The sequence below is a fragment of the Pogoniulus pusillus genome, chromosome 32 (assembly GCF_015220805.1).
Source record: "Pogoniulus pusillus isolate bPogPus1 chromosome 32, bPogPus1.pri, whole genome shotgun sequence".
NCBI classification, from domain to species: Eukaryota; Metazoa; Chordata; class Aves; order Piciformes; family Lybiidae; genus Pogoniulus; species Pogoniulus pusillus.
In genome coordinates, this window is record NC_087295.1 from 1,184,898 (window position 1) to 1,211,635 (window position 26,738).

Here is a 26,738-nt window from a genome sequence, read left to right on the forward strand (position 1 = left end):
GCAGGCCAAGGGACAGTGTCATTTCCTGACTCCAGAGACTGAAGACAGAATCTCCTTGATATAGTTTTATTATTTATTAAAATAATCAAGCAAAACCCCACAGTGCCTCACTGCTGAGCTACTCTGCAGGCAGCCTGCAAGCTGCAGGTGAAGATCTGACACGGGAAGTGTTCTCACCTGTGAATCTAGATGTCAGTCAAGAGCCAGTCCTTAGGGGCACACTCAAAGGAGGCAGGGATGGTTGCATAATGAAATACAGCAGGCCAGAGAGGATCTCAACTCATGTGGTCATGTCAAACAGAGATGCCTACACATCTCTACAGTTTAATGAAGGTAGAAATTGGGCAGCACAAAGCAGCTGGAGAATACAGCAGTAATTTACTTCAAACGTTAGCCTGGCACTGAAATGCCAAGAAGCTTCAGCTGGTCAAAGAGCTCTGCTATATTTCAATACTGATTGGCCCTTTTCCCCCTAAAGCTCAGATGATATACCCAAACAACTCAGCAGCATGAGCACACAGCCAGGACTTCTGTCAGGCATGGAGTACTGAATCAGTGAATGAAGCTCACTCTCCTGTTAGTGTTTCCAGTTCAAAGCAGAGGAAGGCTCAGAGTGCCACCTTGGTGTATCCTACTCTGGAAGCTTCCTTGTCCAATTCACTTCAGATGTGGCACAAAATGATTAAACTTCATCAATAAAAGGACATGATCCCCAAAACTGTGAGAGACAAATCAAGAAACACACTTGCATGTGTCTGGAAGAAGATGGAATCAGCCATGTGGATAGCAGTTGCTACTATGAAGACCAAGAAAACAGCAGCACCAAGAGTGTGAAAGTAAACCAGACAGCAACTCAGGGTTGGAAGGGACCTCAAGAATCATCCAGTTCAAACCCCCCTGCCATGGGCAGGGGCATCTCACACTAGAGCAGGCTGCCAGAGCTTCATCCAGCCTGGCCTTAAACACCGCCAGGGATGAGGCTTCCACCACCTCCCTGGTCAACCCATTCCAGGCTCTCACCACCCTCATGCTGAAGAACTTCTTCCTAACATCCAGGCTGAAGCTCCCCATTTCCAGCTTTGTTCCATTCCCCTCAGTCCTATCACTACCTGACAGCCTAAGAAGTCCCTCCCCAGCTTTCTTGTAGGCCCCCTTAAGATCTCACTCACTGTTGCAGTTCCCTTCACTGCTGCTTTCAGTCAAAGCTCTCCTACCTGCTAGTCTGGAGCAAGCCTTACTGAGTTTTAGTCATGCTGGAAGTAACTGCTCAAGAGAAAAGTGTGATCTCCTGCAAGCCCACTGCCATTACAGGAAGAAAATGTTAGTTGGGAGCAGCTATTTTCTTGCTTGTGCTTCCATAGGTACATCTATGCTGCAGATCTGCACAAGGTGAAGACATTTTTGCCTCAGCAAAACTCAGTGTGCACACCCAACTTAGTCATCCCTTTGAAACACTGCCCTCAACACTAATGCATGCAGTGCCAAGTGACCCAGACAGAGAAAAAGGGAGAGAATAATAAAAAGCCATGCCCAAAGCAGCCAGAATGCACCTCAAAAAGGATGCCTGCACAAAAGGAAATGCCTTACCGAAACAGCAGTTATCTTCAGGGAGTCCTCTGTGGCATGTGTGAAAAGAGACCACAGCACAGGCCCAATCTCCCCTGTCACAAATCCCTGTGCATGGCAGGAGAGAGCTGTGCAAACGTTTTCAACGATCTTTGCTGCCAAGTGGTTCACCACCCTGTCTTCCTAGAGGAGGGAGAGGAAAGCAAATCACAGGCTCACAGGGTATCAGGGGTCAGAAGGGACCCAAAGAGATTATCAAGTTCAACCCCCCTGCCAGAGCAGGGCCATACAACCTAGCTCAGGTCACACAGGAACACAGCCAGACAGGCCTTGAACAGCTCTAGAGCAGGAGACTCCACAGCCTCTCTGGGCAGCCTGTGCCAGGGCTCTGGGACCCTTTCCCCCTTGTGTTGACTTGGAACCTCCTGTGCTGCAGCTTACACCCATTGCTGCTTGTCCTATCCCAGGGAGCAATTGAGCAGAGCCTGTCCCCTCCCTCCTGACCCCCAGCTCTCAGATATTGAATGGATTGGGTTGGAAGGGAACTTCCAAGGGTCACCTAGACCAACCCCCCTGCAGCTAGCAGGGACATAGTCCACTACAGCAGGTTGCTCAGAGCCTTGTGCAGCCTGACCTTCAGTATCTTCAGAGATGGGGCCTCAACCACCTGCCTGGACAACAAGTTCTGCACCATGAGGGTGTTCCAGCACCCTCATGGTGCAAAACTTGTTCCTCACACCCAATCTAAATCTCCTCCTTTCTAATTTCAAACCTTTGGCCTCTCATCCTATCTCTGCAGGCCTTGGCAAACAGTCCCTTTGCAGCCTTCTTGAAGCCCTCTTTGGGTACTGGAAGGCTGCTCTCAAGTCTCTCTCATGCTTTCCTCCCACCCAGCAACATCCAACACGTTTTCTGCCTTGGCCAAAACTGCAGTCAGTGGTCTCACACAAGCAGTAACTAAGCCCTCCACTCAGTCCTTTTGCATTCTACAACCTGGAACTCCACCTGTGCTTCTCTTCCCTTCCCTTAGCGCAGCTAAGTCATCACTCTGAAGAATAAAGACTCCAGCACAGCACATGTGTGGGCTGAAGCAAGCTCCATGGTACTGCTCAGCCTCAGAGGAATGCCAACAATGCAGCAGGAGAAAAATCCACTTCCCAACACCTGCACAGCAGCCACTTCCAAAGAGAAAGCAAAGCTTGCACAAAGCCCAAACTGCAACAAGTAGTACCAATGGTCAGCACATCCCTCAGAGGAAAGGCAGAGCATTAACACATTCCATATCTGTGATCAGTCATTTGCATTTCCTACCCTCCACCCAAAAAACAAGTTCCATTTTAATATCCCTCTGCAAAGCAGCACTGCAAGTGTTGAACACACAGAGACCAACACTGTGTTTTGCATTGCTCTCCTGCTTAGCTGATGGTCTTACCACGACTACTGACATTCAAGAGCAACACTTGGTTGACAAGGAACTGCAGTGCTGCAGGCTACAACCCCTACACAGGGCCTGAAGGGCCAACACGGGGGAGAAATCCCACTGAGGACACAAAGAGCCTTACCCCTTCCCGAAGACTCCTCAGTATCATGGTGTAAGCAGTGGAAGGAACGACCCAGCACTCTCTGGGGTGCCCCCTTTTTTCCTCCTGAAATGAAGCCAATAGCACAGATCATTAGATCAGAAACCCACAATCATCTCAGTCAGGTAAGATGGGTAACAGAGTCTTAACAAGGCTGACATTGCACACACCTCAGATGAACATCTGCTAGATGCAACTCCAGGGCAGTATCACTACTTAATGTTATTTCATCCACAGCACAGAAATTGGTATGATTTACCTTGCTTAAGTAGTCTCCAAAGTCCAGAGCTCTGCCCTCAGGTTTCTGGGTTTCACTGATTCATTCTAATTCACACACACACAAACATGCTCCTGCATCACTCCCAGTCAGTGTGATAACTGGACAGCCAGTCATGAAGAGCAGCAGTGCTCCTCTTCAAGTGTGATTTTGTTACCCCTAAGGAATGAAATTCCTTTTGTCTGGCTACTAAACTAAGTTAACTTTGGGCAAAAACCCAACAAAGTTAGACAAGGAGATACAAAGTGTTTAGTGAAAGAGTTTCTGGTGTAGCCTTCAATCAATGCTGTTCCAACATCCTTATAGATATTTCCACAGTTGGAATTGGATGATCCCTGAGGTCCCTTCCAACCTAACCCATTCTATGAGTTCCCTGTTGGAGAGGCTAACTCACTGCTAGTTGAATCAGGGCTTTGCCTCTGCCACTAGAAGTCAGTCCCACAGCAAAGCAGCCTACTGGAATGCTTCAAGTTTTAAAGAGGATACCTGCCTACCATCAAGCTTTAACTAAAACTACCTGCAAACCTAGGCCAGGAACACAGAGATACTGCCACCAACTTCAGAAAAAAAGCAGCCACTCTCATCAGAGAAAGTGATAAATGACAGACAGTAATTAGTTGTTTTTAACAAAGCATTGGCTGGTCAAGGTGGGGATACATAGAATCAACCAGGTGGGAAGAGACCTCCAAGCTCAGCCAGCCCAACCTAGCACCCAGCCCTGGCCAAGCAACCAGACCATGGCACTCAGTGCCCCAGCCAGGCTTTGCCTCAACACCTCCAGGCACAGCCACTCCACCACCTGCCTGGGCAGCCCATTCCAATGCCAATCACTCTCTCTGACAACAACTTCCTCCTAACATCCAGCCTAGACCTGCCCTGGCACAGCTTGAGGCTCTGTTGCCTTGTTCTGTCCCTGGGTGCCTGGCAGCAGAGCCCAACCCCACCTGGCTACAGCCTCCCTGCAGGCAGCTGCAGGCAGCAATGAGCTCTGCCCTGAGCCTCCTCTGCTGCAGGCTGCACCCCCCCAGCTCCCTCAGCCTCTCCTCACAGGGCTGTGCTCCAGGACCCTCCCCAGCCTTGCTGCCCTTCTCTGGACACCTTCCAGCACCTCAACATCTCTCTTGAGTTCAGGAGCCCAGAATTGGACACAGCACTCAAGGGGTGGCCTGAGCAGTGCTGAGCACAGGAACAGAAGAATCTCCCTTGTCCTGCTGCCCACACTGCTCCTGAGCCAGCCCAGGATGCCATTGGCTCTGCTGCCCACCTGGGCACTGCTGCCTCATCTTCAGGTACTCTCTACCAGCACCCTCAGGTCCCTTTCTGTTGTACTTGGCAAGTGTCTTGACTTCTAAGCAACCTGTGCCAACTGACCACATCTAATGTGATGTCAAATGCTTCACTAAAGCAGGGCACACCACCAGGGAAGACTATTACTCAATTACCAGGTACAATTACTTTTCCCTCTGTTGAAAAATGAATCTGAACCTTGTTTCCCTACATCTGTCACCAGAGGAAAGGAGTTTATTACATCTCCTTTTTTTCCTTTTAAGCTGTATCTGTGGTAAGCTTGCCTTAGGAGGGTAGAGAAGGGTTGTCCTTGTAAGTAATCAGGAAACAGTGATGTTACAAGTGGCCACTAACAGTAATGTTAACAGGTCACCCAGCACTACTGCTCTGCAGTTCAATGAGCAACCACACACCTACAACACTGCAACATCCTGAGAGACAGGAGATTAGAACATGCAAGGAGAAGATACCATTGAGGATACCAGTGTCTTGTTTTGTCTCCTGTGACACTTGTAAGGATCACTTGAGAGTCTCACCTCCCTCGCTATGAGGTAAAGAAGCTCCCCAAGAGCTGGCAGAAGGCTTTGCTTCAACTTGCTGTTTCTGAAGTTCTCTCTGATGATTTCAGTCAGAAGTAGAATTGCCTAAGAGACAAACAAAGTACCTCTTAGAAGAGCAGATGCAATTTTGTCAGGCAAAGTGTACTGCTCAGTGTAAGAAGCCTTATCTGAAGTGCCATATTGTAGCACTGATGCTACAGGGCATTTGCAAAGGCTTTAGTAAGCACGGACAGAGAAACAATAACTGCAAGCCAAATGATACACAGTGGGGATAGAGAGGCAGTGAGGAACTAGCCAGGTGACAGACTGTCAGCTATCTGCTCTTCCTTCTCCCTGAGAGCAAGAAAAGCAGATAGGCCAGGAAAGAAGATACAAAGTCAACTCTGGAGACGTTTGAGGCTTGGAGCAGCCAAGTCTAGTGGAAGGTGTCTCTGCCCATGGGGAGGTTGGAGGAGATGAGCTCTGAGGTCTCCCCCAACCCAAAGCATTCTATAAAGTGATGAGTTTCTCCAGCTGTTACTCAGGAACTTCAGAGAGCCCTGCCTACTGCTCCTGAAGAGGGTTTCAGAGAAAGCTTCCCTCTCATATTTCATAAACCAAACCTACCAGGAGGGTCTGAAAGTTCTAACTGATCAGCATGGGAGAGCAGCAGTCAAGCTGGCTGGAGTGCTGTTGTGTGCTCATCACTTAGAGCACACAAGGACAGCATTTTCCCCTTCATTAGATTGGCTTTCCCTGGCTGTGCAGAACGACTCCTGCTTTTGTGATGAAATAGACTCTCACAACTGCTTTCACTGGGGAATCAATACCACTAAAAGCACCTAAGCACTTACAGACATTATCCAGATTTACTTAACACCTCTCAACTTCTCTTAGACTGAGTAAGAGCAGGCCAGGCTCTAGACTACATAAAACTGATGAGCCATGTGATAAGAGGAGCTGCAGACAGCAGTCCCAGCAGACTAGCTGGGGCCCACAAATCATTGTGATGCCCATGTCAGGGGGACTTGCTTGTTTGCAGGCAGGGCTTGAAGAAAACAGCAATCAAACTGTCCATCTGCTATTGAGAATCAATGCAGGCTGCTCAAAATGATCAGGTTTGGCAATTCCTCTGAAGGAGCAGAAAACCTTGACTTAGCCACCTGGGGCTGTGCCTGTAACATTCACCTCTCCAAAGCATGATTAATAATCTGCTAATCATCTGGGTCGAGGGGGCTTAGTTGTGGATTGAAATGAAGAACTGAAGATTTCCAAGTAATGCAACTCAACTCCAAGAAGAGTATCTTACACTGGAGAACAGAAGTTACTCTCTCTCCCTGTCCTTTAAGATTTTAGGACAAGTAGACCTAGATGTTATTTCTGTTCTGGAGTAAGCAAACCATTCCTACAGCTCTTACCACCTGTTTTTTTTTGCTCCAATGTGAGGAAAAATTGAGTGAATAAAATTCAAACCAAGATGTTGTTTCCTTCCCTGTGAGCTAACAATCCACCAACACTGCAAGAACTCCAAGTTTTAATTTAAAACAAGAGGGTTTACTAAACAAGAGAAGAAAATCTGACAGAAAGAGGCTACATTTCTATGAAGTTTCAATTTGGATGAGAATAGAAATTAGGCTCACAGGATGTCAGGGGTTGGAAGGGACCCAAAGAGATCATCCAGTCCAACCTCCCTGCCAGAACAAGACTACACAACCCAGCTCAGGGCACACAGGAACACAGCCAGACAGGCCTTGAACAGCTCTAGAGCAGGAGACTCCACAACCTCTCTGGGCAGCCTGTGCCAGGGCTCTGGGACACTTCCAGTCAAGAAGTCCCCACCTTGTGTTGAACTGGAATCTCCTGTGCTGTAGCTTCCATCCATTGCACTTTGTCCTATGCCAGGGAGCAGTGAGCAGAGCCTGACCCCCCCCCCCCGACCCCCAGCCCTCAGATAGTTACAGACATTGATTCAATCCCCTCTCAGTCTTCTCTCCTCCAGACTAAGCAGTCCCAGGGCCCCCAGCCTCTCCTCACCAGGCACTGCTCCAGTCCCCTCAGCATCCTCATAGCCATCTGCTGGACTCTCTCCAGCAGATCCCTGTCCCTCTGCAACTGGGGAGCCCCAAACTGAAGGCAGTGCTCAAGATGAGGTCTCAACAGGGCAGAGTAGAGGGGGAGAAGAACCTCCCTTGATCTGCTGGACACACTCTGCTCTAATACACCCCAGGCTCCCACTGGCCCTCTTGGCCCCCAGGGCATATTGCTGTGCCATGGATGTTCTCCACCAGCACTGCCAGGTGCCTCTCCACAGGGCTGCTCTCCAGCAGTCACCTCCCAGCCTGGACTGCTGCAGTTTATTGTTCCTGCCCAGGTGCAGGACTCTGCACTTGTCCTTGTTGAACCTCATTGGGTTCCTCTGTTCCCAGGTCTCACTGGATGGCAGCACAGCCAAGATATTCCACTCTTTTGCCAAGGAGATCACATTCAAAGGTCACTGTTCCAGAGACATTACAATATGCTGCCATTGTCCATGGGATGCTTAGTTAATAAGCTCAGCCATGGAATTCCCTATGCCAAAGGCTATGCAAAGCTACTTGCAGCATGAAGGCTGCAGCTGGTTCTGAGCCCCTGAAACACTCAGTGGTGCCAGGTCCCAAAACCCAACCAAACCAGGCACACCTGCCTGTGTCATAGGGACTGACTGACACTGCCAATTAGCACACTGGCAGCAAACAAGGAAGTGGACAAGATTATTGCCTCAAAAAGCATAGCAGAGTGACTCAACGGGTGGAGGAGGCTGATCTCCCACCAGACACTGCTCCCTGACATGGAGGCACTGTGTGAAGCTGCTCCACCATCTTTTAAAAGAGGGCTCTGAAATTTCAGATCAGGGTGGCTCTGCCCTGGGGGGCTGAATGCTGGATCTGTTCAGAGAGGAGAGTACAACAGGTGCCAATCCATAACCTCAGTTAAGCACACATGGGAGCAAGCCTCTCTAACCTGGGACAATTTTTCTCTGGAAGATGAAGAATCAGCAGATTTTTACTCCCCGAAGTCCTGGAAAGAGCAAGTGCTTTCTTCACAGTCTAGCTCCTTAAGAACCAGCTTCTAAACTTAGATGCAAAGATAAAACTTGGAGGTGTTTTTCCTAAGATAACCAGGAACAAAGGAGAGGAAACGATGCTCCAGGTGTGCAAAGGGCAATTCCATACAGCCCCGAGTCAGAAAACACCCTGCCCTATTAACAGCCTGCTGCAACTGCCAGACAGAACTTGCACATGAGATGTCTTCATCCTCAGCTACTCAAGAGTTCAGTTTCCCTCTTGCACTCTAAGATCAGGCTCATTTGGTCTCCAAGCAATGCAGGACTCTTCAAAAAATATACTGAAGTGGAAAGAGGTCAACTGCAAGCGAATGTACAGCTGGAAATATTAATGTGCTGTGGTTTGCTGCTACGATGACCTACATAGCACAGCAGCAGCAGCAGCAGCAGCAGCAGCAGCAGGGCAGCCCGCAGACCCCCGGGGCAGGCTTGCAGGCGACCTGCACTGCAGCTTTGCGTTTCAGCGCCCTCTGGCGGTCACACTCCAAAGTACAGGAGCAGCTCTGCGGCCAGCACCAGGAGCTGGGCTTGGCCAGCCTGGAGAACAGAAGGCTCTAGGGAGACCTAACAGCGGCTTCTCAGTACCTGACAGCGGGTACAAGAAGGGCTGCAGAGGGACTGTTTACAAAGGCCTGCAGAGATAGGATGAGAGGCCAAAGGTTTGAAATTAGAAAGGAAGAGATTGAGATTGGATGTGAGGAACAGGTTCCGCACCATGAGGGTGCTGGAACACTGCAACAGGTTGCCCAGGGAGGTAGTTGAGGTCCCATCCCTAGAGATATTCAAGGTCAGGATGGACAAGGCTCTGAGCGACCTGCTGTAGTGGAGGATGACCCTGCTGACTGCAGAGGGGTTGGACTGGATGAGCTTTGTAGGTTCCTCCCAGCTCAAACCATTCTGCGAGTCTGCAGTTCTATGGCCAAGTACATCAACACTTTCTTCTTCATATACAGTATGCATGACAATGACTACTTCATTTCCTAAGCACTGGTGGTAGTTCTATGGCAGCTTAGCAAAGATTAGAACCAGAACTGCAGAGAACGACCTCAGAAGTTTCTACATTTGATTAATTAAGTTCCCATGTGCAAACAAGAAAAATAAAGGAGGCTCCAAACAAAAGAAAACAGCAAAGCAGCGAAAGTTTCTGACATGATCAGTAAAAGCAGTTAACAGAACTCTCCCCACCACCCCCTGCAAACAGACTGACCACAAACCAGCTACCTCAGAAACAGGCACATTTGCTCCAAGTTCAGATGTGTGCAATGCCAGCAAACCAATCACTTGGGCAGCTCTGGCACGTCTGTAGATCAAACACATTTTTGGTGAGTGCAGAAAAACTACTTCAAAGATATCACCAAACCAACTACATCTTCCTTGTATTTTACACAGACACAGGAAATATTTGCTGTGCTGTTTACAGCTCACATTTTCTTACTTCAGTTTGCTTTGTGTCAGCAAATTACTTCAGTATTTTGGCTTAACTTAGTAATGAATTTGTCATAGAGAATTTTCTTTCTTGTAGCACAGAAGAATGAAGCCTCTTTAGTTATTAACAGCCATGTCCATGTTCAGTTTTCTTACAACATGGAATCATTGAGTGGCTCAGGTTGGAAGAGGCCTCAAAGTCCATCTCCTCCAATCTCCCTACCATGCCCAGGGACACCTCTCAACTAGACTCAGCTGCTCAGAGCCTCATCCAGCCTGGCATCAGCCACAGCCTTCCTGGGCAGCCTATTCCAGGGTCTCACCACCTTCCTACTGAAGAACTTCTTCCTCAGCTCCAGCCTAACCCTGCTCTGCCTCAGCTTCAAACCATTCCCCCTTGACCCATCACCAGACAGCCTTAGAAAAGAAGGCCCCTAAAGGTCATTTGAAACTTTTTTGTACAGATGACAAAACATAAATCAAATCCAGAGCAGCAAATCAGTTCTAAGTGTTTCACTGAAGCGATGAGACCATAAAACCCACGACCAAAACCAGGAAATCATTTAAATACTAAACTAAAAGCAGCAGAGGGCAGCAGCACACTGGAATAGTTCTCACAGGCATCTAAAACTGAAGTATTTTAGAGGCCATCACTACATTTTTATTGCTGCTACTGTACTATGGGTTGGGTTATTCAGTCACTTTAAGTCAGGCTGATACACTAAAATCTTATCCAGAAGTTATATCATTTAGGGATTTCCTATAATGCTTACTACAGTCCAGTGATCAATCTGTCAGTGGAACAAATGCATTTACAACAACTGCTACTTACACATCCCAGCTGGTGGACGCACGCAGCTGCTGTATCAATACAGGAAGCTAGGTTAAAGAAGACAAGCAAACATTAGGCCATGTTAGGTCACTGAAATTCACTGCTGATTAACAAAATAATTCCAAACATCAGCAATTCCATACAAATCCTTGGGTAATATTTGCAAAACATCAGCAGAGACAAATGTTTAGCCCAAGCTTTGATGATAGAAGCTGAGAACACAAAGACAATTTCTTCCTAGATTCTTGCCTTAAACTGCTGAGGATACAAAGACCTCTTCCTATATTCTTGCCTTAAACTAAACTGCAGTTTAACTCATTCATTAGTTTCCCTCAGCCCTTTCAAAAAACCTGACACAGAATGTGGTAGATTTCCCCCCCCAGTATTTGTACTTAATTTGCCAACTCATTTTTGTCACCACACCAAAGACTCCTTGAAACAGAACTACAAGCAGATGATTTCTGCTGCCATGGCAGCACGTGAACTATTCTGATTCCTCCAAAGCTTTATGGTTTACCAGCTGAGAGCTCATTAGCCAGCTTGCAACTTCTTGGTGGACAGCCAGAGTGCAGAGGTAGTGCAGTATGTTCAGTTTAGGACGTGCTGCTCCTGTGTTCCTCTCGGGGGAATCCAGCAGTGAACAGACTCGTTGCAAGAAATCCTTCTGCTCGGTGTCCTTCAGAGATGATAATGTCTCAGCTGACCATAAAAAGCAAACAAGTAAACACAATGGATCTTTGATGTTGCTTCCATACACTGGAAAGTAACACTGACACAGATCACTAAGCTCTGGAGTTTTCATTATCTTTTTGTACTCCAAATACTAACCAAACATCTTAAAGTTCATGCTTGACTATGACAGAGTTTAAAAACAGTAGTAAGAAGAGTATGAGATATGGCAATAACAGCCTCCAAACATTCTGAAAGTCCTGGGCTGCAGCAAGAGCAGTGTGGGCAGCAGGGCAAGGCAGGGGATTCTGCCCCTTGGCTCTGCTCTCCTCACACCCTACCTGCAGTCCTGGAGGCAGTTCTGCAGCCCCCAGCACAAGCAGGACATGGAAGTGCTGGAGTCAGTCCAGAGGAGGCCACCAAGATGCTCATAGGGCCTTGAGCAACCTGTTCTAGTGGGAGGTGTCCCTGTCTATGGCAGGGAGTTTGAGCGGGAAGTGCTTTGAGGTCCCTTCCAACCTAAACCATTCTATGATTCCTTCAACCTCACTTCAGTAACCATTTGTTGGCACAGTATTTAGGAGGGTAGTTGTTGTCCTTAATGATTAATTACTAATTGTTAACAAGGACATAAAGCTGAGGCCAAAACTAATGGAAGTCAGCAAAACCTCCTTGGAAGGAATGATTGAGAGTTGGAAGCAGATGCTCATTGAGGTCCCTTCCAAGCCAAACCACTCTGTGCATCTATGTAACTGAAAGTGTGTGCTTGCTTGCACAGGTAGCTAAGCCTTAGCAGTCTCAGAAGATGATGACTTCAGAAGGAGCACAAAGAAGTGAGAGCATCAGGGCAATTGCCAAGACCTGCGACTCAATGCCCTGCTCACTGCACAAGAGTGACAGGTCTGAAAGAGTTACAGCTGTAGAAAACAACCTGCCCCGTATGAGATAAACACAGACAGTAACATGTAGACGTTCTGGAGAGTCTGAAGATGGAGCTACTCACATGCAAGATGAACTCAAACACCACTGCCTTAGGCAATGCTCACTTTTGCCTAGGATGCTGGCCAAATGGCAAATATTTTCTGCTAGCACATTCTTGCTGGGCAGACTGGGTGGCACCATGTTCCCTTCCTACCAGGAAATGTCTTCAACAAATGAACTCTCCAAAACACACAGAGTGGTTGGGGTTGGAAGGGAAAGGCCATCCAGTCCAACCCCCACCCTGCAGTCAGCAGAGACATCCTCCTCTAGATCAAGTTGCTCAGAGCCTTGCCAAGCCTGACCTTGAATATCTCCAGGGATGGAGCCTCAGTTGCCCCCCGGGCAACCTGTTCCCGTGTAGCACCACCCTCATGGTGCAGAACTTGTTCCTCACATTCAATCTCATTCTGCTCTGCTCTCATTTCACACCATATTTTAGAGAGAAGAAAGGAAATCTGCTATCTAGGAAGAGCAGTTATGTGATTTCTAGGGCTACAGAGCTGACTGGCATCTCTCTTCAAGCACAGTGAAGTCTAACAATCCTTCCTTAGACTAGAATAAAGACCCCAGATAAGTTCTACTCCTAATAACAGGCAGCTGTTAATAACAGCAAAAAAACCCAAATCCCACACAATTCCACATGTTTTGGACAGGATTCTTGTATCATTTCATGATTCAAGGTGAGACTGGAAGGCTGCTTATTGTCACAACTGCTCAACACTGCACATTCAAAGACCCTCTTCATTTGCCTCTCTCCCTTAGTTTAACTGAAATACTCAACCAAGTGGATGCCAAGTTGACTATCTCAGTTCCTCATGAAAAAGTTGTTTCCTCCCCCACACTGAACCAGTGCTGCCTGCCTTATTTTAAAAGCTTCTGAGCACAGCCTTGTACCTGAGGAGGGCAGAAAAGAAGCTAAGGGCATGGAACTGTCAGCAGCTAGAAAAGGCTGCTGGGAATGGGTCTAACTAAAAACTTCTCACATGTAGCTTCAGTTTCAGAGAAGCCCTGAGTTCTGTAACTGTCTGAGCTCATCATCTGGGACCTGGGACTGCAAGCTCCCTGTGCAGGACCCCACAGCTTCAGCAGATCCATACCTGAGTATGTTGGCATAGGCAAAGCTTTCAAGTCAAATCTAACTGGCACTTGCTTCACGATCTGCAAAAACAAAGCCAGTTTACAGCTACTTTAATACATTCCTGGAAACCTCTTCAGTAACTGAACATGAAAACAAAGATGCAAACAGTCTACAGGATGGGTGTACAACCTACCGCTCATTACCGAGGCATTTGCCATTGTTTTCAGTTATGGATTTCTTCCAAGCAGCTGTTTGAGGTTTAACTGCAGGCTTTTAATGTCATTAAATGGTTACCACTTACCTAGAAGTGGTTTTGTTTTAATGGGAATACAAAATGATAGGATTTTTCATGCTAACAGTCCTATCATGCTCGTGTGTGGGAGCAGCACTTGCATTTGGGTTTCAAAAGCTACAGGGAAGAACTACACAGCTGAGAGCTGATGGAATGCTTCAGCAGTAAATGCACACATTTTATCTTCTAGAATGAGCTCCTGTATATAAAAGCTGCATTATCACAAATGAATCACTTTAAGGGGGGCACTTTTCCCTGCAATGGCATGTCATGAAACTAGATGACTGCTCAGTCACTGAGCATTTGAGTGCAATTTTCAGTAGCTGAAGCACACAAAAAAGTTAACTGGGGCTGGAATTTAGCCTTGGAGAGATGAAGCCTAGATGTAACTAGAGAGCTTCTCTCTGAACAAGGCCTTCACTTGCACAGCCCTGCAGAACACAGGGCAATTTTGCACTATCAACTGACATTTCAGCACCTCACAAATCCCTCTGCAGGAGATTAAACTGCAAGCTCTTCAACTTGACCAGGTGTCAGTATCATCCCTTAGTTTGAGGATTGCCAAGCAGGCAGCGACTCCAATTGCACGTTCCTGGAATTGAGAGGGCTGCTTTGCATTAATTCCCAGTCTGGCATTGCATGGTAAGGAGATTAGTCTCCATGTGCACATTAGCATCTACACTTACCCCTAATCTCATCTCTTAGACCTGCATAAGAAAGGAAGCAGTGAAAGGCAAAAGCTTGAGTTGGAGGCTAGAAACAGAACTGGGACTTGACAGAGGTGACATTCAAATGCAAAACGACCTTTGGATTCTCCATCGGCAATGATGCCCCTACTCCAAACACCTCAGAACAAGACTGTTAGGTAGCTCCTTTATCCAGGTGTGCAAGATTTAAGTGTTAGGAATTCCAGTGAAAAGTTATGCCAAAGCAGGACAGCAACTAAAAGCTGCCAGACACTGTTCATGTGATAGCTGCTCACTCGCAGTGTTGCATTCCCTGCATCCATCACTTCTAGTTGCTAAAAATCACTTCAGCTTTTGACAGGATTAAAGGAGGACTAAAGGTGCTCCTGCCTGTCACTCCTACCAGCAGCAGAAATGCCCCGACACACATTACACAGCCACTGCACTGCAGAGCTCAGACTGTTCTTGGCCTCATCCCAAACTGGTATCACATTAGAATCCATGTGACAAAAATCAGAAGGACATTTCCTGTAACTTGAGGTTGTCTTTTTGAGAGAAAACAAGGTCATACTTATTAGAAGCATTACCTTGGCTGAAGTTTAGAGTAACAAAAGTCCCTCTGCAAAGGTCTATCTCCCAACCCAGAAGGCTCCATAGATGGCCTTGCTTGAACCATAGCAGAACAGTGTTTTCTGTTCATTCATCAAAGCAAGTCAATAGAAAACAAACCTACAAAAGCACTGAACACAGCATTTAGCAGCTTCTCTTTATCATAAGATAGTCATTAATAATATTCCATCTCAAAATAACTCAGTTCTCCAAATTGGCAACACAATAGGATTACAAAAGACTGCCCAAAAAAACCACTCGAGAGGCTGCCAGATGACTGGGTGGAACCCCTTTGAAACCAGAACTACACAATGCAGTCTCACATCTGCAAAACCAGCCTCAACCACAGGTTCCTGAAGCTTCTATTTTGCTGTACCTTTGGATTGCCAATGATTGGTGTTATCAGCAGGTCAGACGCAGTGTAAATGAGCTCTTTCAGTCTTGCCTTCACATCCTGCTGACTCCAGCAGGTATTTTTAGCCTGGAACAAGCACAGAGGAGGGGTTTTTTAAAAAGTGATTTTTCAGAAGTTTGGGTATTCCCAAAATATTTCCCTTGACCATTACACTACAGTTTGGCCACGGAAACAACATTCTACAAAGTACTTTTTAATGTATGCAGTAGCAGATAGGGCCAGGGAAAAAATACAATTCAAATACATCAGAAGGAAATATACTGGGCCCAAAAAGTAGCCCGAGGAGGGAGAATTATTCCTTATATCCACTGAGGAAAGGGGGACCAAGCACCTCTCCTAACATCTGAAGTCTGCAAAAGGCATCTTTGCTAATACCTAACATCTGAAGCCTGCAAACATTTTTCACATCACCTGCGTGCTGTAGGAATTGCTTTCCTGTTATAATTATGGAAGGATGGAGAACACAACTGAGAGGAAAGCAGACTCCAGGATAAAATTCTAACTATGAGGATACCACCACTCATTAATATTATTATTCTACTCACCTTTTTCGAGCATGAATCTCTTTGAGGAGAATTTTGTAGGGGGGCAGCAGTAGCATCATTGACTTCTACTGCAGTGCCTGTCCTGGGGGTAGGACGAGAACTGAAAAGAAAGGAAAAAATAAGTTCCACAATTGTATTCCAACAAAAAGAAAGGAAAAAGAAGTTCCACTGCAAACTCCCTTTTTTGTTGCTCTTTTCAAACTTCCATGCCATACACACACACCAAAACAGAGATGCTATGCCTGATTCATCAGCTGTTCTAGTGGGAGGTGTCCCTGCCTACGGCGAGGGTTTGGAACTAGATGGTCTTTGAGGTCCCTTCCAACTTAAACCATGCTATGAACTAAACACAATCTTCATCTTTAAACACATCCTGACAAAGACAGAATACAAGAACATTTGAGGAGACATTCTAACTGCTCTTCAGGGCTCTATACCTGAGAAGAAAGATGAATTCATTGGTTTCACCATCAGCTGCACTTCTAGGGCGCAATTCAGCCTGAGGTTCCACTGAGAAGGGAAGAGAAGCTTTCATTCAAAGTTCAAAGCAGATCAAGCACCAGGAAGGAGCATGCTGCTAAAGCTGCCCAAACGACCAAGACACAAGATGACACAAACCCCAGCAGTACCTGTTTTGAAAGTACTGCTTGGTAGCTGCTTATCTGCTCTTGAAGATGACAGGCCATCTAGAGTTCTCTGAGTCTCTGCCTGCTCCTTGGCATTCCAAGGCAGTGCTGACTCTGGGCTCTCACTGCTGGTTAAAGAAGGCATTCATGAGACAGATTTGAAAGCAGAAGGATCATTATACACTGCAATGGTAAGTCTAGGATTTAGCTGTCATTCTCCAGAACAAGAGACTATTGCAACGTCTTCAATAAACTTCTAGATGAGTAAAGGCAAAGATGGAAATTAACTTTACAGCAAATGAGTTGGGGAACACTAAAAATTCTCAGGTTCATTCAGAAGTGGCATGAAAGAAATGAGGAAAGTTAAACGACCTCATGAGATCACAGCTACAGAGGTATAAAAACCTTCAGAAACCACTCAGTCCTCATGGGAGAAAGTCAAAACAATCCTGCTTCAAATGAAGCCAGCAGCCCAGATGAGGATCAAGAGAGGCTACCTACTGATTGCATCCTGATTCAGATGCTGCACACCCCTCAGCAGGTACTGCAGAGGTACTAAAAACCCTCCAGAGTAAGGATTTCAGGAGGAGGATTTCACAGGAGATTAAGATGCTTCTGTTTTCCTGGAAGTTCCTCAAAGATGAGCATTATGGAGGAGGCTGACATCAAGTCTTGCTAAAACCTTGGACACATTCTTACTTTGTGGCACAAGCTTTAAATCTTCTGCCTTGGTGGAGAAAGCAGTAACAAAAGACAAGGAGCTGGATCTCAAACTAGAATGTCAGAACAAAAATAGTGCAACACTGGTAGCAGAAGCAGGCATCAGCTATCACAAGAGAATTTTGAGATGGAACACAAATTATTCAGCATTCTAACAGAAACCTGTTCCCTAGATTGCAGCTTCAAGTATCTTTTAAATCTTTAGAAGCACAGGACACAAAAATCAACACTAAATATCCCAATTCAAATTTAAACCCAAGGGAAAAGAAAAGCCAGCCAGGTACCAGAAGCTTAACTTTTTAGTACACAGAAGCTATTTTCACCAGGGGTTTGGGGCTTTCTGCAGACATAACAGCATAGGCTATTACAAATTTAGAAAGAAATCACATTAATGTTTTATCTCATAAGCAAGGAATCTGGGTCAGCTGCATTTGCATGGATAGAAAGCTGAACCACAAACCTAAGACGCTGCACTGATAGGATTTGTGATGCTCTAAGCCCAATGCACAAAAAAACAAAACACAATTAAGGATAAAACTGACCCATATTTGGAAGAGCCTACAGAAGCCTACAAAAAAAGAAAAGAGTCAAAATGCTGAGCATCATTGTTACATACACAAAGAGTTAGCTCAGAGGGAATTTTTAACTTATTCTATACCAAGGAGAAAAAAATCTGCTGGAAGTGAACAGTGTAATACACTAACAGGGTAGTACAATTCCTGAGCAGCCACAGCTGTTTATTGTATGCCATAATAAGTGTGGCCAGCAGGTCGAGGGAGGTGATTCTCCCCCTCTACTCTGCTCTGGTGAGACCTCACTTGGAGTACTGCATCCAGCTCTGGAGCTCCAGGGACAAGAGGGATGTGGAGGTGCTGGAGTGTGTCCAGAGCAGGGCCAGGAGGATGCTCAGACGCTGCAGCAGCTCTGCTGTGAGCATAGACTGAGAGAGTTGGGGCTGTGCAGGCTGGAGCAGAGGAGGCTCCCAGGTGACCTTCTTGTGGCCTTCCAGGATCTGAAGGGGGCTACAAAAAAGCTGGGGAGGGACTTCTTAGGCTCTCAGGGAGTGACAGGCCTGGGGAGAATGGAGCAAAGGTGGAGGTGGGGAGAGTCAGATTGGATGCGAGTAGAAAGTTCTCGAGCATGAGAGTGGTGAGAGCCTGGAGTGGGCTGCCCAGGGAGGTGGTTGAGGCCCCATGGCTGGAGGTGTTTAAGGCCAGGCTGGCTGAGGCTGTGTGCAGCCTGCTCTAGGGTAGGGTGTCCCTGCCCATGGCAGGGAGATTGGAACTAGATGATCCTTGTGGTCCCTTCCAACCCTGACAGATTCTATGATTCTAAAACTCCTCTCATCAATCAGTTAAAACCATGAAAATACAACCCAAAATTTTAAAATGCCAAAACTTAAAGAAAATAATAACAATATTTCCAATCTTGTATTTGCTATTAAAAAAGCCATTCAGTACCTGGAGCCTGTGACCTGGGTGTCTGCAGAATCACCCCCATGATGGCTAAGGGATCCTTTCCAGAAGGGATGCTGCAGTAGCTCTCTCCAGTTCAGCCTTTTGAAAAGCAACAACCAAACTGAACAAACAGTGGCAAAGTGCAGCTCCACAGAGAGATGGCAGACTGGGTTTTGAACTTGGTGACACCACAGAGCAATTCAGCCTGTCCACTTGTGTTAGGCTAACAAAAAAAGTTCTCCCAGGACAAACTTCTTGCCTCAGAACAGAATGGGTAACTCATGTAGCACACAGGTAGGAGGCTAAGAATGAAGGCAACTGTGCTGCCCATCCCAATGGGTTAATTACCTGAACTACCCTACAAATGAGAATCTTCCATTACTTAACAACATATCAGCCCTAAAGCAAAGCCTTGGAAAATTCGTGTGCCCATTGCTCTGGAGAGCAAAGCCATCCAATTTTAAAACCACTCAGCCTTTGTCACAGTTATCTCCTTAGCACCAGCAACAGAAACAGAGACAGGTTTCATCAGAGCATTACTTCTATGAAGATACACAGAATTAAAAGCCCAATTTGCCTTGTTTATGAGGGATGAAATGATCTTTACATTCTCTGTCACCTACAGCACACCACACATACAGAACTGGAGCAATTATTTGCTCCAGAGGTGAAAACTCTCATGGATCAGAGCTTACCTTTTCTGAGGGTCTTTCTGAAGCAACCCATTAAGCAGACTAACAAACTCAGCTGAAGGTTGATGAAAAGCAGAACCTGCAAATAGAAAACACCTGAGAAGCAAGTACTGGGCAGCAAAAAGAAGCATCACATGGTGTAAATCAAATCATTTGCAATTGATAGCACTAAAATTTTTTCTTTAATAGTAATTTCATCTGAAAAAAAAGGGAATGAAGAATCTTAAATCCAGACTCTTTGCATTTCAAAGGACCCTCAAAAAAAGCAAGAAGAAAACCAAAAAACAATGCAACAAAACTCCTCACCAAACCCCAAACCCAATGCTCAGTCACCAAACTAAGGAAAACTGGTCCAGTGTTACAAGAGCATCCTTCAGGTGTGAGCAAGAAACAAAGCAGGGCTGAAATCTGCTTAAGTTTTAGTTCCCTCCAGCCATGACTGTTTTAAGAGGATCACTGTTGCACCCCATTTTACAAAAGGTGACTCAAACATTCCTGTGCAGCTGAGAACAAGACTGCTGCTGAGAGCTCACAGTCATGAAATACACTTTATTCACTTGGAAACCAAAAACCTCTTAGAATTGAACTTAAAATCCTTTAGAATTAAACTCAGAATCTCTCAGAATTAAGTAACAATTTTAAGCCTCCAGGTCATCATTCTCACTGCATTACTATGGACTGGATATTCAAGGGTCTCCATGAACACCACTGATGCCTAGAATGACTGAGATCAAAAATTCCACCCCAGAAGGTAAATTCACTTCAAATTCTTCACACTAAATTCCATGCCTGGATGGGAAAAGGGAAATAAGCCACAGGGAAAAGGTTCTCAGCAAAGAAGGCAATGCTAGCATTGACTTTGAGCAGCTAACAGATTCCTGCAGTCATCCTCACTAAAAACCAGTGCAAACCAAACCTTCCTTTGGCAAGTCTGACTCTGATTTGATTGACAAAGCAGTAACAGAAAGTTACCCTCTGCTCTAGGTGGCAACGGATCCTCATATAAAACCTTCTCAGTGGATTCACAGGAGCTGCCCGAGAAGAAGGGTGAAGATCCTACAAACAAACAGAAGCATAGGTCACAGATGGGGCAAACCTCCCTGCCTGGTGAGTTCAAGGGGAGGTGAGCAGCTGTTTTCCTGTGGAAACATCCAAACACTCAGCCCCAACTGTGTGCTTGTCACTGTTGATGCAAAACCTTGGGTTAAATTCTTCTCCTGCAAACCACAGGAGGCCAGAAGAGGCACCAAAATGGCCTGATGAAAGTCATCATAACAGCTGGGCATGAATCAGCAATGTGACAAAAGAAGTCAAGGCAGCAATCTCAGTATCTGTGACTGCATGATCCAACACATCAGTGCATTGGTTGACTTCAGAAAGTTTCATCACAAAAGAGAATTGCAGTGCAAGTCTCCTTCCAGCTCCAACTAATACTAACAAACAACTTCATCTGCAGGCAACACAAGGACTTGAGTTTGTTTGCTACTGAAAGAGATTCCTCTTCCAAAGATTAAAATGATGCACACAGAGTTTAAGATGAGGAAATTAAATATTATGATTTAAAAGTATAGCACTCACCAGATTCTGGCAGGCTCATGCTTTTGAGGAGTATATTCTGGTTAGTATCAGAGTATTTAGATCACAGTGCAAAGGCCAACTTAACAGCATGACTTCAATATTGGATAAAGACACTTTCAAGTACAGTTAATACACTCTTCTGATCTTCAGGAATCTTTAAAATGCCTCTTAGCTCCCCAGGAAAGTTAAGAATTTCCCCTGGGATCATGCCTTATGCTTCCACTATCACAGGGATTAAATAGGTAACCCAAATCTACAACCTGAGAACATTTCATAGAGCAAACATCCCAAGGACCACAGATCGCTGGCTTTGGAGAAGTCTTCTCCCTGGACTACCTCTGGAGCTGTGTATGGTGACCAACCTACAAGAGACAATGTGCACCATGCACTCAGGTTAGTCACTCAGCAGCCATCCTGATCATCACTACAAACTTTGCCTTCACACTTCAGCGAGTTAGGGATTATCATCACTCAAAAGAAAACTGAGATACCAAACCTAAATAGTTCCAAAGGAATCTCACTCCTCTGCTTTCACTGAATTAATCACAGAATCAACCAGGTTGGAAGAGACCTCTAAGATCATCCAGTCCACCCTAGCACCCAGGATTATATCCAAGCTACCTTCTTTATTTCTGTTAACCAGGCTGCTTGTGCTGCATTTTTCTGACAGAGTGATTAATGCAAAGAATGTTTTGATATGCCTTGACAGCTTCCAGAGCCAAGCACACTGAGCAGAATCATAAACCAACATAATTCTCAGGTCAGTAACAAACCCAATTATATTCCATCAGCTTTCTTTGGCTCTTTTAAAGCTATCCCAAAACTGAAACCTTCAAGAACTTAGAAAACTCTTGTACAAAAGCAAGGCAGCTAATGAGCTGGATAACTAAGCTAAACTTGTACAGCCATTTTCCCCCTAGCACACTACAAGAACATCACACAACAAATTCTAGCAGCTTATTCACAAAGCTCTTTTGTCTTGATACAGAAAAAGAAATACCCTGTTCCTATTTCTGCAGTAGTTCCACCTAACCACTAACTCGCTGCTCAAAAACCTCTTTGTAAGTTATACAAACTCAGCAAAGAGGTCTTAAAAAGTTCTTTTTGGATTCTGATGTTCCTGGGGTTTATTTTCATACACACAGGTTGGAAGAGAGCTCCAAGCTCAGCCAGCCCAACCTAGCACCCAGCCCTGGCCAAGCAGCCAGACCATGGCACTAAGTGCCCCAGCCAGGCTTGGCTTCAACACCTTCAGGCACGGCGACTCCACCCCCTCCCTGGGCAGCCCATTCCAATGCCAACCACTCTCTCTGGCAAGAACAAAGTGTTATCCCCAAAATACTTCAAACAAAGCCTTTTCCCAATTTCCATTCTATCCCTTTGGTAGAAGTGAATTTTGGCTAACAAAAACATCATACCTCTAAACCTGTCTCCCGAGTACCTTTGGGGAATGCTTTCGCTGACATCTCCTTCGCCTTCTATGGATCCAAGCAGAGGAAAAACTTCTTCCAAGTTTTCACCATCCAGTTTAGCCAAGCAAAAATTACTGAATTTCAAAGTACCAGACCCCTCCAGCAGAATCTAGAAGAAGAAAACAACCCAGCACACAGGTATGACATACTGAAACTGAAGACTAAAGCCATTTCCAACATAAAGTCTAATGCAATTGTGATTTCACAGCCCCAAACCAGGTCAGTGCATAGAGAATGACAACTGAAAAGCAGAGACACTGAAAAGTTTTAAGTCAGTGACAAAAAAAACCCACTGGTTTTATAACCAAAACAAAGATAAAATCTCACAATAGAACCCTGAAGAGGTTTAACCACAGCATGGCTCAGGTTGGAAGGGAACAACCTCTCTACCACGCCCAGGGACACCTCTCAGCTAGACTCAGCTGCTCAATGCCTCATCCAACCTGGCCTTCCAACACCCCCAGGAAGGAGGCAGCCTTGAGCAGCCTATTCCAGAGTCTCACCACCCTCGCACTGAAGAGCTTCTTCCTAAGATCCAGGCCTTGGATCATTTTTGTGGCCCTCCTTTGGACTCCCTCCAACAGCTGGCCCTCCTTCTCATGCCAGGGACACCAGAGCTGGAAGGAGGTATTTGAGGTGGGGTCTCACAATGTGCACTTCTGATTAGCCATCACTAAATCTAAATCAACCATTCTGTTAGTACAGAGTAAAACTGTGTAGAGTGTGGTAAGAAAAAACTTCACTTCACTGGAGCAACAAGAGAGGAGGTTATTAACAAAAGGAAGTAGTTAACTTTCTCATGACCATTTTCTACTGCTTCAAAATGTTCTGTAACACATAGGTGTAATAATGAAGTCGTAAGTCTTCTGTCCTTGGACTAAAATCCTTCATTAATTCACAGACCAAATCCAAAAGAATGCAACCCATTCTGTCAAACTCTGCACAGGAAAAGAAACCAGTCAGATCATTAAAAAAAACCAAGCTCTAGACCTGTTTCTCATTGTCTTCCCATAAATTATAGAGTTCAACTGGCCTTCAACCTGAGGTAAACCTCCTCCCAACAGTAAAACAGCAAGAGTGAATTACATGCTGCTGGCATGCAAGGTAAGATGCAATATCCTCTAGGAATAATGCTCTTCCTCACCTTTCCAGGTGTCAGCTCACAAAAGACAATTCCAAGCTGATGAATATGGTATAAGCCATTGACCAAATCAACACCAAATTCTCTCACTACATCTTCAGGTAGGTGTACATCTTGGGCAATAACAGATTCTAGAGAACCACCTGGAACAGAGTTACAGACAGTCAGCAAATGCACATAAAGACAAAAAAAATCTAAGATACACAGGAAAAAAAATACTGTGACAAAAAATACTTTAACTACAATAAAGTTGAGTTCATGACTTCAACATTGCTGGAATGAATTATCCTACAAAGAAGAGGAAAAAAGAAACACAGAAAACTGCCACATTGCAATGAAATAATATCCAGTGGACTTAGTCAAACTCCTTAAGCAGATCCCTGCTGCAGGAGTTAAAAGATTAAAGGACACCAAAGAGCAGGCAATAACTTTTGTGAACCAGTGCTAAGTAGAGCTGGTGACAGGCAGAGTGCCATGGAATTCACAGACAACAGCAGCAGCAAAACCGGGTTACATTCAGAGGGCCTGAAGTCAGGAACATCCCACAATTAGATTCTGTTGTTTGTTCCTCACACACACTATTTCTGCACAGTCCTTTCCCTGGCTCCTGTCCCTGCTTCTTCCACTTTCCTTCTGTGCTCTTTTGGTCATTTTTTAAAAGAGATAACAACAACCACCACCACCCAACCCACAAACACAACAGGAAAACCAAACAGAAAACCCCCAAACCAAACAAAAATAAACAAGCAAAAATATCAACCCCAAAATAAACAAAAACAACAACAAGAAACACAAAAGCAAAGGGAACCACACACAAAATCAACCCCAAACCAACCAAACAAAGCCTCCAAAATACAATCAAAAACCCACCCCACCAAAATCCCTAACCCAAAATGAAGTTTCCAGGCCAAACCTGTCACTTTGCAGCTGTCTCACCCAAGCAGAGAGAGTGAAGCAAAAGACACCCAGGATTTCAGTTATCTGTACAAATGCTTCCAAAAGCAGCAGTAGCTTCACACAGAAGCAAGACTCTCAGGGAGCCAAATCATGATTCAGCTTCCTCAAACACCTAAGCCTGCTGCAGGAAACCTCTTACAAAGACTGACTGCAGAAACGTTTAGCTCTGGAGCTCATTTTCACCTGTACATAATTCCATCACAAGCCAGAGGTGGTTGCTTGTTTCATACCACCTGTGAAACTCCACAATATTCTTGTGTCTGATGTCCTGGGTCAGACGAACCTAGAACAAAGGTTTGAGCATTCCTTAGCTGAAGAGAACTCAGAAAAGAAATAAATGTGGACTGAAGGCAGAGGGGGAGAGACAACGCAGCTTTACACAGAATGGTTTAGGTTGGAAGGGATCTCAAAGCTCAGCCAGTTCCACACACCACCACCCCCCCCCGCCATAAGCAGGGACACCTCCCACTAGAACAGGTCACCCAAGGCCCCATCTAACACTGCTGGCTCATATTTAGCCTACTTTAATGAAAAAAAAAACATTTCCTTCTTTTCTAAGTAAGCAATTGGATTATTTACTGGAAGGTATCACCACAACTACTAACAACTTAGACCAAAGCAGTACATGCAAGTAACTGCTTTTACAAGCTGGCACATCACAGGAACAGTGAGGTCTACAAACAGAGATTTCTGCATGTGACTTAAACAACAACACCAGATTAAGAACTAGATTAAAATAGGACTCTACTTCAAGAGTTTACAATCTGAAGACAACCCAAACAGGGACGAGCTCCATGCAAAGCAGCACACACATAAAAGAGCACAGAGTGCCTCCCTTTTCTGTGCCAGGAGGATTCTTAAAGCTGTATCTTTTTCCCCGAGGGGGCAGGAAAACTCCCATTACTTACCCAGTTCGCTGTTTCAGCTCTTTTGCACTTATCGATGCAGAGAATGGCAACAAAATTAACTGTTCCTTTTCTTCTGCCTTTATAAACAAAGGTGTTTTCTCCTCTTCCGATCTCCTCGTACAGAACGAAGTTCTCCATACTTAAGGATGCTTTACAAACAATAGATTGGAAAGGTGGTGTTAAAAACACCTTTGAAGAAAGGAGGAAGCGGGAGAAGAGCTTCAGTAGCATTTTGGAGGTACAGTACTTAACCTCCCGACTCTCAAAAGCAGAAGTGCAGTCGTTCCGACAGGAGCAAAGCTTTAATTCGGCACACCTGAGAGCGCTGAGGAACAGGCTGCGCTGCAGGGCCACCTGCGCAAGCGGCAGAGATCAGCCCACGCGAACGCCACGAGGGGCAGCAGGCTCTAATTAAAGCGTAATGTGCTGCACCTGGCAGAGGGCAACCGTCGGGAGCCGTGCGGGCGGCGGGGACGAGGTGATGAGAGCAGCTGTGCAGAGGGCTTGGCGGAGGAGAAGCTGGAGGTGAACTGGCAACGTGCCCTGGACTTGGGTGGCACCAAACGCAGTATGGACACTGCCCAGTGACTGGGGGGGGGGGGGGGGGGGGGGGCGGACGGGACTCCTACTAAACACCAAAATTAATAAACAATATCCATTGTGAACACCGTATCTTGCACCCATTAATTGCCCCTCCATTAGAGGAAGGGGCAATGGTTTCAGTGCAGCAGAGGGGGGCTCGGAGTGGGTAGAACAAAGCCACTTTTCACGGTGATAGTGGCACCAGTGGCCCAGGCTGCCCAGGCAGGCAGGGCACGTCCGCTGCTGGAGACGCTGCGGGTGAAGCTGGACGTGGCTCTGAGCAACCCCATCCTGCTAGGGGATGCCCCTGCTCACCACCGGGATCTAGATGATCCTTAAAGATCCCTTCCCTAAAACCCACTCCGCGATTTTACTCGACAGAGGCTCCCCACCCAGGAGACGTCACCAACAACTTACTTGTACAACTTTCCACTTCCAAAGCTCTTATCGCAGTTGAGAAAGTCACGGGTGGGCCAGCAGCTACACGCTCTAACTACGTGTAACTAATGCCCGTAGCAGCAGGAGGGAAAGAAGCAGGGGGGGCAGGACAGCCGCTACCTGCGCGGCAGGCACAGCCCCGGGCGCGGCGCCGCCGCCAGCAGCGCACCCCGGCAACGCCAGCCCCGCGAGACGGAGCCAACCATGACCCAACGGCAGGGAGGAGGCATTTGAGAGTGCCCCGGGGCGAAACTCCTTCCCGAGCGCCACAAAATACAGCCAC

The 26,738-nt window shown here is 46.0% G+C and overlaps 1 protein-coding gene across 1 annotated transcript in view; it reads right to left on the minus strand.

Annotated features, from left to right (window-relative positions):
* The window catches only part of ULK4 (unc-51 like kinase 4), a 114,746-nt gene extending 88,080 nt beyond the window's left edge, over positions 1–26,666 (minus strand). Inside the window, exons 1-20 of the mRNA XM_064169733.1 lie at positions 26,435–26,666; positions 25,436–25,624; positions 24,711–24,810; positions 23,574–23,713; positions 22,376–22,538; positions 21,218–21,319; positions 20,352–20,435; positions 19,383–19,458; positions 18,691–18,786; positions 16,514–16,638; positions 16,322–16,394; positions 15,885–15,984; positions 15,301–15,405; positions 13,357–13,417; positions 11,127–11,308; positions 10,610–10,656; positions 9,574–9,652; positions 5,247–5,354; positions 3,129–3,212; positions 1,588–1,749 (exon numbers count right to left, since the gene is read on the minus strand). Of these exons, the coding sequence (XP_064025803.1) occupies positions 1,588–1,749; positions 3,129–3,212; positions 5,247–5,354; positions 9,574–9,652; positions 10,610–10,656; positions 11,127–11,308; positions 13,357–13,417; positions 15,301–15,405; positions 15,885–15,984; positions 16,322–16,394; positions 16,514–16,638; positions 18,691–18,786; positions 19,383–19,458; positions 20,352–20,435; positions 21,218–21,319; positions 22,376–22,538; positions 23,574–23,713; positions 24,711–24,810; positions 25,436–25,573 (2,025 nt within the window). The 5' untranslated portion in view covers positions 25,574–25,624; positions 26,435–26,666. The remainder of the gene's footprint in view (positions 1–1,587; positions 1,750–3,128; positions 3,213–5,246; positions 5,355–9,573; positions 9,653–10,609; positions 10,657–11,126; positions 11,309–13,356; positions 13,418–15,300; positions 15,406–15,884; positions 15,985–16,321; positions 16,395–16,513; positions 16,639–18,690; positions 18,787–19,382; positions 19,459–20,351; positions 20,436–21,217; positions 21,320–22,375; positions 22,539–23,573; positions 23,714–24,710; positions 24,811–25,435; positions 25,625–26,434) is intronic.
* Positions 26,667–26,738: the final 72 nt, after the last annotated feature.